The sequence below is a fragment of the Helianthus annuus genome, chromosome 3 (assembly GCF_002127325.2).
Source record: "Helianthus annuus cultivar XRQ/B chromosome 3, HanXRQr2.0-SUNRISE, whole genome shotgun sequence".
Lineage (NCBI taxonomy): Eukaryota > Viridiplantae > Streptophyta > Magnoliopsida > Asterales > Asteraceae > Helianthus > Helianthus annuus.
In genome coordinates, this window is record NC_035435.2 from 93497176 (window position 1) to 93514339 (window position 17164).

General features: G+C 35.3%; 1 protein-coding gene across 1 annotated transcript; it reads right to left on the bottom strand.

The window, feature by feature from the left end:
- Positions 1 to 8349: 8349 nt before the first annotated feature.
- LOC110929263 (L-type lectin-domain containing receptor kinase IX.1) lies at positions 8350 to 10441 on the bottom strand. Its single transcript, XM_022172398.2, has one exon. The coding sequence runs from the start codon at positions 10439 to 10441 to the stop codon at positions 8438 to 8440; it is 2004 nt and encodes a 667-aa protein (XP_022028090.2). The 3' UTR covers positions 8350 to 8437.
- Between the last annotated feature and the right edge of the window lie 6723 nt (positions 10442 to 17164).

The following is a 17164-nucleotide window of genomic DNA, read 5'->3' on the forward strand; positions in this document are numbered from 1 at the left end:
TACTCATACTTTTACTCATACTCCTGGCATGCGTTTTATTTAAACTTATACTAGACTCATGCTTTTACACAAAATTTATACCTTCGCACTATACGCGGGCGAAACCCGAGGGATTCGCTTACGTTATTATACTATTTGAAACACAAGCGTGCTTATATGCCATGCCTCTATGCACGCAGTCTTATTTTTAGAATTTATTTATACCTTAATTCATACGCAACTAGTACAAGTTATGCGGATCATGTGACGATCAATGTAATCACGGGTGCACACGGGATTATAGTGATAGTCGTATGAGAACCATAGAGTGTACTATTGTGTATGGTAAGACACGGAACGTAACATGACACCGAATACGAAACGGACGTCACATGGTCAAAACATGGTGGATACGCCGCTGGTACTTCCTATATATAAGTGTTTTCATCATGTTACCAAACTCTCGTAAAACGTGCCATGAGAAATTCAGTGTTTGAAGACCTTTTTGGACCTTATTGCCAAATATTTTTCAAGCCTACATCTTCCTAAATTTCGGGACGAAATTTCCTAAAGGAGGGGAGACTGTAACGCCCTGCGTTTTCATAAATTCCCTATTTAGAAACCATTGCTTGGATTTCTATTTTTGGAAACTTTGTATTCTTGTAATCGTTCCTTTCCTTGTAATCATTATCAAACCGAGACTTGGATCATTAATGAAGCTTGTACTTTGTTACATTTATGTTATACACACTCTATGTATGCTCGTATGTTCGATTTGGTGAATCAATCGATGTTTAATCATTATTCTTGGAAACTATGTGTGAAACTTGTAATTAATCTAAACTTGTGCATTGAACGTCTTTTGAACAAGAACGATACTTGGTTATGACATTTATACGCTTAATTATACTTCGGTTATGATTATCGTGCTTGATTACATCTTATACTATGCTTTTATGTCAAAACAAGTCCCTAAACTCTCAACTTTGCACCTAAAGGAACCAAATGTAAACTTCAGGGGCCTAAGTGTAATAAAACAAAAGTTCTGGAAGCCCTACCCGCCGCGTGACGCGAGGGGGCTTGGCGTCACGCGAGCCCCCTGTTTCGGCAGACTTGTGTTTCTTTGAGCTGTTGTGCACGAAATCCAATCTTCTAAACTCACCCAATCACCTTTAATCCACCTCTAATCACCTCCAATCACCTTCTAACTCCCTAATTATAAATACCCACCTTCTCCAACCCATTTGACACTTTCACAACTCTCTAATCTTCACTAAAACACTCTCAAATCTGCAGAAAATCTGAGTTTGGACAGCTTCTTGTATCTTTACTAAAGTGAGTGTAACTCACTCATTTCTTAACCAAATCACTTGGTTCTTCTTCCTAATGCTTCATTATGTCCTTAGGTTTGAATCCTTGGTTTTTCCTTGGAAGAATCATGCTTGGATTTGCCTTAAAATGGACCAAAACTTTCTGTTTTATATTTTCTTTTTCAACAACTTGTTATTCCTTATCAAACTTGAGTTTACTCATCTCATTCCTATGTCCTAATGCTTACAACACTTTTGTGGTTGGTTAGGCTTAAAAACAAGGTTGAGACACTTAAAAATCAGAGGATTAAACCTCATAAACTTGGTGTTTTATTTAGGGTTTCAACCCACAAATCATGTCAAACATAGTTTTGATATATGAGTGATTATGGAACAACTTGGGTTGTTCCAAACATAAAATCCTCACATGGTTTGATGATTTCTAATAGATAGTTTACTTTACTTACTTGTAATGACCTTAGTTCATGACCCTCCTTGGTTGTTTTTACATCAAGTGTAGTGGTGAACATCTAAGGGGTCCCTAAACGGAAGCATGTTCTTCCTACCCCGTACATGACATTCATGAATGACTCGAGGTGCCTAAACGAAGATCTTAATCTTCTACCTCCTACTTGAATTATTGGACTTAATAATAAGTAATACTTAAATATATATACACACCCATTCGAATCTTTAATATTAAACTTGTGTTTATATGTTAAAGTAGTAGAATGACATCTAAGACTTAACACTCCAAGTATGATTCTAATGGGCTTACTACCCATGAAATACAATATAACCCTAGTGGTTACGTAGTGTCATAAAAGAGTATAAGTCAAGGATGATTATTTTGATACCCTACTTTATGCTATTTTAAACTCCAATTTATAATCTTCCGTAAACGCCAAACTCACACACCTACGTTTCCTCGTGTAGAAGGACCAGGTGCTCCAAGCTAAATCATCCACCAAACTTACTCTCGGAACTTCCAAGTCAAGACTTGTAAACTGTGAGTATACTCGTATTTCCCCCTTTTTACTTTTACCACTTTTGGGGTGTAACATGTTTACCTATTGAAAAACTTACACATGAACACTTTGTTAAACACATGAACGTTCCTATAACATGCTTGTATACGTGATGGCTTGATACTTTAAACTTGGGTTATTCTTATGTGTTGAACTTATCATTAACTTCGTACGAGCCAAACCTTGACATATGTAGCGCTATAGGATTAACGACCCGCCCGTAAACTTGAGGTTATGTCTTGAGCATATTGCGTTTTCTTGGTTTGATATGTTAGACACATGCCATATTTAATGTTTATCTTGAATCATATGCTTGCCATGAGGAATTGTTCACACTTTTTATCTTATGCTATGTACGTACCAAACTTGTATACTCGCCTTTGCTTTTGCATTGAATTGTATTTTTAAACATGTTACAGGTTGATGATGATGAAATGAAAACGGATAGCAAAGATGCCTAGATACTCACTTAGACGTTTAGGTTTAAAGTGTTGTATCAATGTTGTTTATGTTATGTTGAACAATGTTGTTAATTGCTTTCTTGTAATGTTTTGACAATTTATTTTGGAAATGAAATTTGGATTATTAAATTATTGTCACAAATAGCGTTATGATGTCTCGAGCAATCTTCACACTTTGTCTCATCCCGATGTTTCCGCCATTGGTTGGGGTGTGACAGCCCGGTACACCCGGTTGAACCTCCCGATACACTCGATTAAACCGTTTTTGAGCCAAATCCGGTATGGTATAAAAGCTGGATTTTAAAACATTGGTATAGTCATAATTTGTCAAAAGCTACAACGGTGGCAACATTGTAATTTTGAACTGGGGGCAAAATCGTATAATTGACTGGGGTAAAATCATAATTTGTCGAAATCTTCAACCATGGTAAGATTGGAATTTTGAACCGGAGGGAAAATTGTAATTCTAAGCTGGGGTGAAATCGTAATTTGTTCGGGCTAACGGGGAAGTGCCAGGCAGCTAGCTACCTGACTATTCCCCTCCATGGATGTATATTAACTGGGTCCAAATCGTAATTCTAGGCTGGGTTAAAATCATAATTTGTTCGGGTCAATGGAGAAGTGTTAGGTGACACTATTCCCTCCATGGATTTTGTATATTTATAAAATGAGTGCAAATAATATGAAAACGTTATAGAAATCAATTACTAGAATGATCTAATATGTTTAACTAGGGATAAGTTCGGTGTCAACTGGTACTGAAAATCCCAAGAATGGGCACCGGTACCGAAAATACCTGGTACGGTACTAGTATTTGAGTGGTAAAACCGATAAAATACCAGTACCGTACCAAATCCGTACCAAAAACATCAAAAGTCGGTACCAAATATATTCGGTACCGGTACCCAACACCATTTGCTCATCCTTATGCTTAATTTAGCACATATTATTTGTATTATTTGTATGAGATAGCTATATTAAATGTATTTATGTTTACATCAGTCCGTGTAAAATTTACTTTTTTCTTAACTGTTTTTAAGTAATTAATATTTTTGCTTTTGATTTTTCTATTGTATATATTATTAATTATTTGGCTAAATTGCACTTTTCGTCCTTTATGTTTTAGGGTTTTTGCAGGCGCTGTCCTTTAAGTTTAAAAATTACACTCTATGTCCTTTATGTTTGCAACCTATAACAGGCGGTGTCCTTTCTCATAAACCCAGTTAACCTTTTTATGTTAAAACCCCTCATGTGTAACTTTGTAAAACTCCTTAACAGCAGGGACCGTATGTGTAACTTTGTAAAACCCCACATCTTCTCCGGCCATTAATTCTAGATTGTGAGGATTACCAATTACAAAACGAAAAGGGGAGACGATTATGGTTTCTTGGCCGGAAATTGAAGGGGACAAAAGGTGAAGAATCATTCAGAACTGAGTTACTTCTATTGCCTGCAAATCAACGCATCATCGTTCACGATCATCACCAACTTGCATCATCATCTCCGGTCGCCGACAAATCAACGCCGGCTCTCATTGTCACCTCAATTAAATATCAATAACAAACAAAGAACAATCAACAAGTACCAGCCATCTTCTCCGGCCATTAATTTAGATCTGAGTTACATCTCCACCATCATCACCAACCTGCATCATCATCTCCGGTCGCCGTCAAATCAACGCCGGCTCTCTCTCTTGCCCCTGTTCTTCTCTGTCTCTTTCTCTCCCATTCTAACTCTCTCTTGATTCAGATTGTGTGCAGGTGTGCGATGATATCAGAGAATTGGGGGCTGAGTGGCGGTTGTAAGAAGAAGTGGAAGTCGGGGGTGCTTGTCGGAGAAGAAACAGACGCCGGAGCGCCGGCCGTACCTGGCTCCGGTCGCCGGATCTGATGGAGAGGGAGAAGAGACTGAGTTGTACGGCTGTGGATATTTCTAGTAGGCTAGGGTTTGTTCTGAAAGAAAAATGGGAGAGACAAGGGGTTTTTACATTAAAGGTCCCTTATGTTTACAAAGTTACACATATGGTCCCTGCTGTTAAGGTGAGGGGTTTTAACATAAAAAAGTTAACTCGGTTTTTGAGAAAGGACACCGCCTGTTATAGGTTGCAAACATAAAGAACATAGAGTGTAATTTTTAAACTTAAAGGACAGCGCCTGCAAAAACCCTGAAACATAATGGACGAAAAGTGCAATTTAGCCTTAATTATTTTTTAATATGTCTTTTGTTTATTTTTGCTTATGGATTTTCTTACACGTCTTTTTTATTGTTTTTTGAATATTTATTTCGTTAGTTTTGCTACCACTTTTATTAATTAATTTTAAATTTTTTTTGTTTTCGCAACATATTTTGCCATGGATGTTGTGACGGATATTAGTAAATTATTTTTTGAATACTCTCTTTTTCTTATTTTGCAATGAATTTTTCTATGGATTTGCTACAGATTTTGCTAGGTTAGTTTTTAAGAATTTTTTTTGAATTTGCTACCAATTTCTCTACGGACTCTATTTACTTACCGATTTTGCTACCTTTTTTAAACCTCAGTTATTTAGTTTTTAAATATTTATTTTTTATGATTTAGCTAAGGACTTTGCTACCAATTTTACTAACTTTTTTTATTATATTTATTTTCACAATTTTGCTATCGATTTTGCTACAGATTTTGTTTTACTTTTTTTAGTTTATTTCTAAATACTTATTTCCATGATTTTGCTACAGATTTTGCTACCCGTTTTACTACATTATATGTTTTATTTTAATTTCGTCAATTTTGCTACGGATTTGATACGAGTTTTGCTACGAAATTCATTTGCGACGTAAGTTCGTAGCTAATCCGTAGCTAATTCGTAGCAAAATGTGTTCGTAGCAAATCCATAGCTAATCGTAGCAAAATTGCCACCATTTTTTTCCGTAGCAAAATTTCATAGCAAATGACTCTTTTTGTAGTAGTGGAATCAAGATATTATGTTTATCCACTTTTAATTAGTGTTTTAATTAATAAGAGTAGGATAGACAATTTGATGTAGAATAGTAATAATTATTATAAAGGGTTACCTCAAGTCTCATTAATGTCACCATAATTTTCTCCTCCACCACCATTAATGTGTTGGGTACTACACCAATTTTATTAGAACTGACAAATTTATTTAAAATGTTGTGTCCTACACATAATTTATTATGAGTTGCAAAATTATTTAAAAGTGTTGGGATCCTACGCATTCTGTATCGTACACCAAAACATTGTTTTTATGGTGTAGGAAACGTTGTTTTTATGGTGTAAGAAACGTTGAATATGTAGGATCATGTGCATAAATGTTTTCATTGTGTGTGGTGCAAAAACTATTTTATATGATAGACTCATTAAATGATTAGAGTTCATTAATTTGAATAGAAAAAATAAATGACAGACTAATTAAATGATTGGATTAAATTACGTTTGTACCATTTATTCATTTTATTCTAAATTTATGATTTCTTCTGATTTGAATACTTCACTAGGGCCACTAAGTGTGATTCTCATCAAATTTAATGGCAAAAGATACTTTTTGAAATTTGGTATTAACTAGTGTTCATGACCCGTCCGTTGCGGCGGAAACACTTAATCAAATAAAAAATAGATGTAAAAACGTTGAACATGCACACATACGCATTGTGACATGTTAACTAGCCAAATTGATACCGAAACGTAAATTCGTCGACATAGTAACAAAATCACGAAAAAAAATGAAACAATAAAACTATAAAAGCTTAAAGTTATAAAAATATATACACTGCAATTATTTTTTTTACATTGATTTTTTATTAGCCATCATTTCTTGGATTAAACATTCAATAAAGATGATTTAGAAAAAAAATGAGATTGTAAAGGTTAAGGTTAGGGTATGAACCATCAAAATAAAGATTTGTATTTAGCCTATAGGTGGCCCAAGAAAAATGCATAAACTTGAACAATGAACTTGTGAGGTAAAGTAAACTTGCTAATTAATATAGGGGGAAATATAGATAAGGAATTTTCTATGTTACGATCTTAATTGTTTAAAGAAACCATTAACGGATAATGATATAATTCTCAAATAATAATACAGTAAAAACTCTATGAATTAATAATGTTGTGACCGAGAAATTTTATTAATTTACGGAGCTATTATTATATCGATAAATTAATAATACATTAATTTAAAGTGGTTTTATGTAATCTATAATACTATATAAAGGAAAAGTGATGCACAAAAATGTAATTTTGCAATATGTACAAGTTATCAAGCATCATGTACAAGGATGAGTAAGTCATTTCACTTAAACTTTTTAAGACACAAATTAATAGAATTTTTCAAATTCATTGTTTTTGAATATAAAAAGTTAGTTCATAGTAACAAAAAATAAATTAAAAAAACAAATTTAAATGCACATTTCTTCTCCAAATACATTAAACATGGTTAGAAATTAATCATATAAGTTGTTTATTGAAAATTTTTAAAATCACATCAACCATGGCTCCAAACTCTTAAGTGCAAGAGTTGATGCAATGAATAGATTTAAAGATAAACTCAATATAGATTTGAAGTTAAAAAAAACAAGTGATTATAGATTCATGTTTTACTAGACAATCTTAGAATTTGTAATATATTAGTAATTATTAATTTATAGTTTTGTTAGTACCAATATATGTACACTAGGATTTCAAAAAAGTTATTACCTTATTTTTATTTTTTATCGATTGTGGTCCAATTTTATACTGGTCTCAAGTTGGGCTATTAATTTATAGAGGTTTTAATGTTAGTTATTGGAGGCTATTAATTTATAGATGTTTTAGTGTTAGTTATATACGTATAAGATTAATATAGAAGGTGGAGTGTTTGTTTTTTACTACAACTAGGTAAGGATGTAAGTGTAAATGGTTTATATATAAATACAAGACTTGTGGTGAAACCTAATTACAAAATTGTGAGATAAAAGAAGCTTGACAAACCACCACCATCACCAGTGGTTCGACCTTTTCCCATTTGGTCCGACCCGGTCACCGGCCTCCCCGTTCGACGCCGCCCCACCATCACACGACATGACCCATCGTCATCCGATGTCAGTCGCCGTCTCTGCCTGCTTTGCCTGGCCTTGTTTTGCATGTCGGTTCCCGTGATGTCTCTCATTGATTAAGGGTTGATGGAAAGGTTTCGAGGCTTAATAGATGGTAAGCTAGAAGCATCCAAGTTAGGTGAATTCAGATTCGGATGTTCGTGAACTCATCAACTAGTGTGACTTTTGTTGAATCCATCATGTGTGTTTTTCAGTTTTTCGTCTAAGGTACAAAGCTAAAAACCCTATTATTGGATTATATAATTGTTTAAACGGATTGTAACTGGACTATTAATGGGGATTAACTCGGATTTAATATTTTGTATACACGCTTTCACTACTCGATTAATATGTGATATTAAGAAATAATAAAATTGGACTTAAATGAAATTAAAATTGTATACCTATTCCAAACATTTGCAGCATGCATTGATATAATTGAAATTCATTGTTTATTATAAAAAGACATTATCAATAAATCATAAATGCATAAACCCTCTAACGATCTAGATATTTCATTGCATTGGATGTAACGATGATATAGATGGGAAAAAAGATAATTTGTGGACGATGCTATTTGCTTTTATAGTTAAGGGATACCACTTGATAATCCGTATTGGCCAATGTTAGAGAAATCCGTAAAAGATGCCACCGGTATCTTTGAAGGTAGTAAAGGCAAGGAAGCTTCAGAGTTCAGTACCTTAATGGCTTGTCGTATTGATGGGCGAAGTTCAGCGTCAGGGTGCGAGCACCATAACCCAACGATCATTAAACGCTTAATTTCTTCTTCTTCAAAGTTTGACTCAAGACATGGATCAACTGCTTCTAAAAGAGTACCAGTTCCATAGAGATCCCAAACCCAATCTACTAATCGTATAAGATTTTCTTCATCCTTCTCCTTGATGGGTTTTTGCCCACAAGCTATTTCCAATGCAACAACTCCGAAGCTATAAACATCTGATTCCTTGGTTGCTTTCCCGGTTCCTGCACATTCAGGGGCCATATAACCAAAGGTTCCCGCCAACGTCGTTGTTTGTGTTCCTTTCTCATGGTCAACTAACTTAGCTAGCCCAAAATCACCAAGCTTTGCATTGAAATTTGAGTCCAACATCACATTACTCGATTTGATATCTCTATGCAAAACACATTGCTCCCATTCTTCATGTAAATATAGTAAAGCAGAAGCCAGATCAAGGGCAATTTTGTACCTTGTATTCCATGTCAACAAGCTCTTTCCTTTGAAGAGATGTAAATCTAAGCTTCCGTTTTCCATAAATTCATAAGCAAGAAGGAGTTCTCCTTTGTCATGGCACCAACCAATGAGTTGCACCAAATTTTTGTGCCTCAATCGGCTAATGATCCTTACTTCTGCAGCATACTCTTTGATTCCCTGTTTGGAAGTCTTCGACACCCTTTTGACTGCGACGTACATACTTAAATCTTTCAGAAAACCTTTGTAAACTCCTCCAAAACCGCCCTCTCCAAACTTCTTTGTCTCTGCGAAGTCAGCAGTTGACTGAGCTAATTCATGGTATGAAAATCTTCTAGGCATAGTGACCCTCATTTCTAACTCACTATTCATCTCCGAAGCGAGCCCAACTTCCTCCTCTTTATCACCATCATATTTTTTCCTCCTCCACAGAAAATAAGCAAGTATAGCCAAAAGAATAACTAGAACCAACGTTTCAGCTATTAATACTACTTTACACGTTGTGTTGTCTTTCCCATTCACAATAGGTGGTAGGTTGCTACTTTGATCGTTTGTTTTCGGGCTTACCTTAATTTTAGTACTATTAAACGTCCAAGATCTTACAATAACTTTCTCAAAGTAGGTTCCAGTGGAAGCTGAAAACCCAAAACTTACCCATTCGGGCAACTCTTTCCTTAGATCAACAGTGTAATTAAGGCCAGTTTCCCATACAGGTAAGTTATTTTTATAATTTGTGAAAGAAACACTAAGATTTTTTGAACCGGCACAATAATTTATCAAAGCTCTACACTCTTTACCATTTGTTATATTGCTAAACCATTTCCGATATGCAACAGAAGTAAGAGAGTTAATATCGATACCTACATGGTCGCCTACGTATGTATTAGCATCGGGGTCTATTGGATCCCACGCGTTACGATAAGTATCAAACTCCACAGCCACAAATTGATATTTACTTGTGTTGGTTCGAAAATCTAACGGAAGCCCAATGGATCCTCTATAATAGAAGTCAGCGTTAATCTGTGCAAGGAAAAATGTGAGACCATCAGCGTAATTATTCGTGTGGTATGAATTAATTATAAATGTGAAACTGGTAGAGAAGCTGGCTAGTTCTGTAGAGTCGTTGTCCCAAAGATGAAGAGGTTCGATGTATGTTGCTCGACCTAATAAATCGGTCAAAGTGGAGGCCACTTGGATTCCATCATCGGAGATAGCAGCTCCATTACCAGATATTGTTATATCCTGGGAATTTTTTAGTGTAATATTTGTGAAATTGAAAGAAACTGAAGCTGCATAAGGGATTAAACCAAGAAAGAAGCATGTTAAGATAGATATGAGCCTACCCATTAACTTGCTATAATAATTGCAAGCTTCTTGGTACATAGTTTTCCTTAACAAATGACATGAATATATAATTATGAAGATGTGAGTGTGATTATTAAAGTAAAAGAAACATACCAAATATACAATTCCTTTGGTGGGTCACCTGGAATCCATCATTAGAGGTATAGGCTGCATCACCTAAGAATATTATATCCTAGGCATTGTTTGGAGTAATAAATTTAAATTGAAAGTAATTGATGGTGCATAATGGATTACAATAAATAAGAACCAACGCCCGGCTTAGTTGTGCGCATATAATGTATACATGTATAGGTTCTCAGGGGCAAATGTGAAGTTACACTAATTTTAACGTTATTTTACTAATTTCGTGAAAATAATGTTAAAAGCGACGGACGGTTAATCATCTATCATGTGGTGGCGTTGATAGCCGAAAGACAAGGGGTTACATGCACTAATCGGCCTTTGCCCGGTTGCCAAGTGTTATGTGTCTTATGTCCAAGCCTTGATGCAAAACTACTATCAAGCCGGGGGTCTCAGGTCTCTCTATTCCTATGGGGTAGAGGTAACACTTTCTATATCTCACACTTCTCATACTCTATCTTACCTTTGCTATTAGTGTGATTTACTGAGTATTATAATGATAATGAGTAAATATGAAGCATGTTAAGATAGACATGAGACTAGAAAATAACTTGCTAAAATAGTTATGAGCTTCTATATATCTAGATAGTCTTGCTTAACAAATGTCATTAATATATCAAGGTGTGTCTCCCTGTGATGTTGACACTACAAGAACAGGGCACCTTTAGCGGCGACAGGAGTCGCCGGTATTGACCATTTTTGTCGCCGCTATTGACTTTTAGCGGCGACATGTCGCCGGTAAAACGTCGCCGGTATTGCTCGGTCGCTACTGACCGGTTGTCGCCGGTAAAGACGTCTGTCGCCGGTATTGATCCTTCACTTTTAGCGACGACAGTTGTCGTCGCTAAAAGTGTCGCCGGTATTGACCTTGGTCGGTAAAGGTTGAAAGGCAATAGCGACGACAGTTGTCGCCGCTAAAAGTCTGTTTTTTTTAAATACAGCAGCTGTATATACAGCTGCCCAGCCAGTTTTACGGCCGAAAAAACAAAACCTGCCTATTTTCAAACAACGCAAGCATACGCCATGAACATAATCAACATATACTAAAGGTAATATACTTAAAAACTACGTTTAAGTCGTACATTATATCCTACAACGTTTAATTAAATCCAAAGCATACATTAAAAACAAGTCACTCATCGTCATCGTTATCGTTGGGTTCATCGTCGGATTCATTATCGAATAAGTTGTCAGAATCGTAGTCTTTTGACTTTCCTTTTCCTTTTCCTTGTGAAGCAAGATAGTTGTTAAGTTGGTTCAAAAATGACGGGGTTTGGAACAAGCTGTTAACAAAATCCTACAATAATAGATAGCAAAACGTATATTAGCATATTAATTAACGCTACCAACATATATTTAACAAGGAAACATGCGTTCGTTTGTCATTTTATAAATTGCGTAGTTTACCACGGAAAAGGGTTCTTGCGTCCGAGATTGCGAAGACGACATGTTAGATGACGAGTGCGAGGACGTGTTGGAAGAAGGTTTAGGCCCCATCCCGCGGTACCATCCTCGCCGCTCTCCCAATGCTTCTTGATACGGGGCAATTGGAGGACCATCGCCGCTCCATTCATCTGTGGCCCGTTGTATGTTCCGCTGTATTTTACGAAGATGATTAAATATATATGTGTGTATATATATATATATATATATTTGTTATAGAAAATAATACTTAAAAGAAATACTTACGTAATTTTGTTCAGCAACCGGATCAACCCAATTCCCTTGATTGTCCGTGTAGGTTTTAGCATACGTAGGTACCCAATCCAAATTCTGTTTAACATTACACTTAGATTAAACATTAAATAAACAAAAGCTTACACACACGCACACATACATAAAACATTACATTTTTATAGGCGGTGCTACCGTACGAAGATGTCCCCCCACGGTATGGGAATTGTTGTTTATCGCGTACTTTTTTGTTGGCCTTGCTTTTTTTAATATAATTTTCTTGTCGGAAACCTTCGATGGTTCTCAACCAGTTTTCATAGGGCATATCCACGAGATGGTATGCCCTTGCACTCTCAAGATCATCGTAACCTCCCTTGCTATCAAATAATTGTCTAGCTTCATACTTGCGGTCATTGTATCGCTTCATAAGCACAGTCCTTATACCACCCTTCAAGTTTTTCGCGTCATAATCACGTTCCACTTCATCAAGATTGAAATTTTCCTACAAATTAAATAAAAACGTTAAAATATCATATATAAATTAGATTTGCATGTGCTATAAAATTTTATGCATATAACTTATTTACCCGTAAGTGGTTCATGACGGCATCCTTGTAATGTTGTTCAACAGTATCCCATCCAATTTTATCAAACGGGATGGCCCGCCACATATACATGTCGGCCTCCCTTGAAAACATGTCTCTTGATTTACCAACAGGGGTAAACGTGACCTGTCGATCAAACGTAAGCGACACAGGCCCCTCCCCCCCCCCCCCCGCTTTTACTAGACGCCGTAGTTTCTCGTTTTTAGGTTTCCCCCTAACCTTCTTTGGGGGAACCGCTGCAATTAAAACAAAAATAATTAGTAACAACATTTATAATATATAAAATATAAGGACTACAAAATAATTTAGTAAAAGACTTACCGTCTGTCTCGTGTGTGCCACGATTCCCACCAGGAGGAAGCGGTGGATCACCAGCGCCGTCACCCCCATGTCCCCAGGGGGCCACATCGGCCATCAAATAAGCGAATATCAGCAATACCGAAAACATAATCCCTATAAAGTTACAAATGTTACAGCATGTGTATCTAATAGAAATTAAGGGAAAGTACAATAAGTGTAACTCAAATTCAAATAAGTATTTCAAACAAGTGTTTATCAATTACAAATCAATATAAATTACAATAACTTTTCTTTTAGTCAGACTCCACATAATCGGGATCATCCTCATCACAATCAGCCTCGACCTCATCACAATCAGTCTCGACCTCAAACACTTCATCGACGGTAACCGTTGGGGGATCAACTTCAATTGAAGGCTCACCCGCAGTAACATGAGAAGATCCAATTTGAAAGTATTGGGTCAAGTCAATGACAAGTGGACAGTCAGATGAAGAGTTGTTGTCGACAACGTCATTATCTTCTAAGCCTTTGTCAACATCATCACTTAATGGCCGATCCTAAATTCTTCGATGATTAACATTTTCGACTACCCACCTATGTTTGTTTTTTTTGGTTTCGAGACGTTTCTTGGATGAAGAACAATTATTTGGCTTGCGAAGCAAATATGAGTTGATCGTCTTTGTCCCATTCACGTTCAGTGCTTATACTAGTGATGTTATTGTCATGGTTTACACCCCTTCGAGTATCAAACCACTTGCACCGAAATAGGACAGTGGAATAATTATTTGTATAACGCAACTCAATAATTTCTTCTAATTGGCCATAAAATTTCACACCGTTCTCTCCAACCACTTCCACCCCAGAGTTTTGCGTTGTGCATTTTGCATCACGTTCAAGTGTCTTAAACCTAACACCGTTGACTATACAAGCAGTGTAAGTGTATGCAGTCATTTTCGCACAAATTGAAAGAGCATACAACTCCGGGTGGAATTCTGGAGAATTTTGTGTTTTCATCGAACTTTTATCGATAGGCATTATGCAACTGAAAGAAAATCTAATTTTGAATTAACAAGACAAGGGTAGGTTGCTAAACCCATTTTTTGAACACTTTATCTCATATGTGAATGTGTATTACATGATTGTTTGTTTAAGAAAAATTCGGCAGCATTTCCTCTTAGCTCCCAAGTATATATGTAATGATATATATACCCGAGGAGCAAAGAGAAAATGATAACCGAATCCTTCTTAAACAAACAATCATGTAATACACATTCACATCCTAAATGAGATAAAGTATTCAAAAAGCAGTCCCAAGATAAACGGGGACAACCCGAAATTAATTTCTAAATCAATTTCGGGCGGGTATTTCTAAGCTCGTTATGTTTAAAATGATTAATTCAAAGACGGGCACAATTTTTTAAGCTTGTTATGTTCTTAATGATTGTTTTAAATTTTGGGCGGAACGTTATGTTTTAAATCATGATTTCAATTTCGATTGGGTATTTTCTTAGCTCGTTATGTTTGAAACGATGAATTCAATATCAGACACGATTTTTAAGCTCGTAATGTTCTTCATAATGGTTTATATTTCGGGCGGGTATTTTCATAGCTCCTTATGTTTTAAATGATGATTTTAATATAAAGAGGGTATTTCCTAACTAATATATATTTGTCAAATTTAAATATAAATGTTTTAAAACCTAAACACAAATATACAAATTATCAAACTTTAACATTTTTTTCAAACCTACACATTTGCATCCTTACACACACATTTGCATACTTTATACAAACATACATACTAACATACACATTTTTCACCAACATACTAACATACAACAATTATACAATTTACATACTAACATTATACAATTTACATACTAACAATTTACAATTTACATACCAACAATTATACAATTTACATACTAACATTATACAATTTACATACTAACAATTATACATTTTACATACTAACATTTTCCACCAACATACTAACATACAACAATTATACAAACATACTAACAATTTACAATTTACATACTAACATTATACAATTTACATACTAACAATTTACATAGTAACAATTATACAAACATACATACACTTACAAACCCACATACAACTTAAACTAAAAATTATACAATTTACATACTAACAATTATACAAATATACATACTAACATACACAATTTACATACCTAAACTAAAAATTATACAATTTCTAAACTTTAAAAAAAAAAAAAAAACTAACCATTATACAATTTACATACACATTTTTCAAATACCCACCTACATTATACAATTTACATACTAACAATTATACAAACATACATACATTCATTCATACACTTACATACCCACATACAACTTAAACTAAAAATTATACAATTTACATACTAACAATTATACAAACATACATACTAACATACACAATTTACATACCTAAACTAAAAATTATACAATTTGTAAACTTAAAAAAAAAAAAAAAAAAAAAAAAAAAAAAAACTAACCGGTTTTTCAGGTGGTGACCGGAGAAGTGAAGGTGGTGACCAGAGAAAAGATGGTGGTGATCCGAATTTTCTTCCACAAACACAAAAATACACAAAAAGAGCAAAAATTAAAGCCTATAACATGTATGTAACAAATGTAGAGAAGAAATGTAACATAAAACAAGTTAAACTAACTGATTGGGCAAAAAATCGAGTGTCTTTGGCGGTGGAGGCAAGAGTTTTGGGGGGGAAAAGTGAAGAGGAGAGAGGGAAAGGCGCTGATAAAGGAGTTTTACGTTTTGACTTTTACCGGCGACAGCCTGTCGCCGGTATTGATTACCTGTCGCCGCTATTAGGTTAACCAGGATAGGATTTGTGTGGCTAGGATTTAATGTGGGACACAGACTTTTAGCGGAGACAGCTGTCGCCGCTAATGAGCTGCTTTTCGTCGCCGGTATTGCCTTTTAAGTCCCCAACCGTTAGATCAGGATTTTGATCAACGGCTGGGGTTTGGTCTCAGGGTGTGTGACACGGATCGACCAATAGCGGCGACAATAGGCCTGTCGCCGGTATTGGTGTCGCCGCTAATGGCCTCCCATTCTTGTAGTGTGAGGACCTGTAGACTAATAGTATCTGAATGTGCGAGAGACATGTCTTTCAATTTTAAGATTTAAGTCGTATAGTGGATTAAAGTAAAAAAAGTTAACTTTTTTTTAACAGCCAACAAAATCAATACCGACACTTTCAAGGCATCCACCGGACAGACGAAGTATTCCGAGAGTAATTCGAGTCCACCGCCAATTTCGGGAAAAAACCCGGTAACCCACATGTCCATAGACAGGACAGTGAAATTACCGATAAAACTCATTTGGCTCAAGGATCCTACCCAAGTTTCACTGAGTCTTTTATCATTGCCTACGAGTGTCTTACCCTACACCAAGTGAGAGTTAAACCTACATCTCTCAAAAGAAATGTAAGCCCTCTTCTACTTAATCTAGAAATCATTGGCAAGGTTGCAATTAAAAAAATGACATTAATATCTTCGTTATGAGGATATGTATTTGGAAGTAGATTATTTTTGCCTTTAAAGTCTAAATTCCATGTAAAAGTCATTTAAAAGTAGGTCAACCTAATTGATGCCTTTTATGTAGAAAGTGATTTAAAAGTCAATCAGCCAAATTATTATTTATATCCTAGACATTGTTTGGAGTAATAAATTTACATTGAAAGTAATTGATGGTGCATAATGGATTATAGTCATGGTTGTAAAATAATTTCTCCAAGGCCGAGTATTTTTTGAGTAATCGATTCAAGGAAGACTGTCGAGGTGATTTTCTGCAACTCCGCTTAGTTACTCATAATCGATCAAATGCGGTCAACATCGAATAGAATCAGATCTAGTAGGTCAACTCGGACCGAGTTTGACTTTCAAAAAAATAAAACATAATTTTTATGCCTATTATATAAAAAAATAAATATCATTTTCACGTATGTTGTTATAAACATTAATAAATTTATGTTGTTTGACATATATTTAATTTCTGAAAACTAATT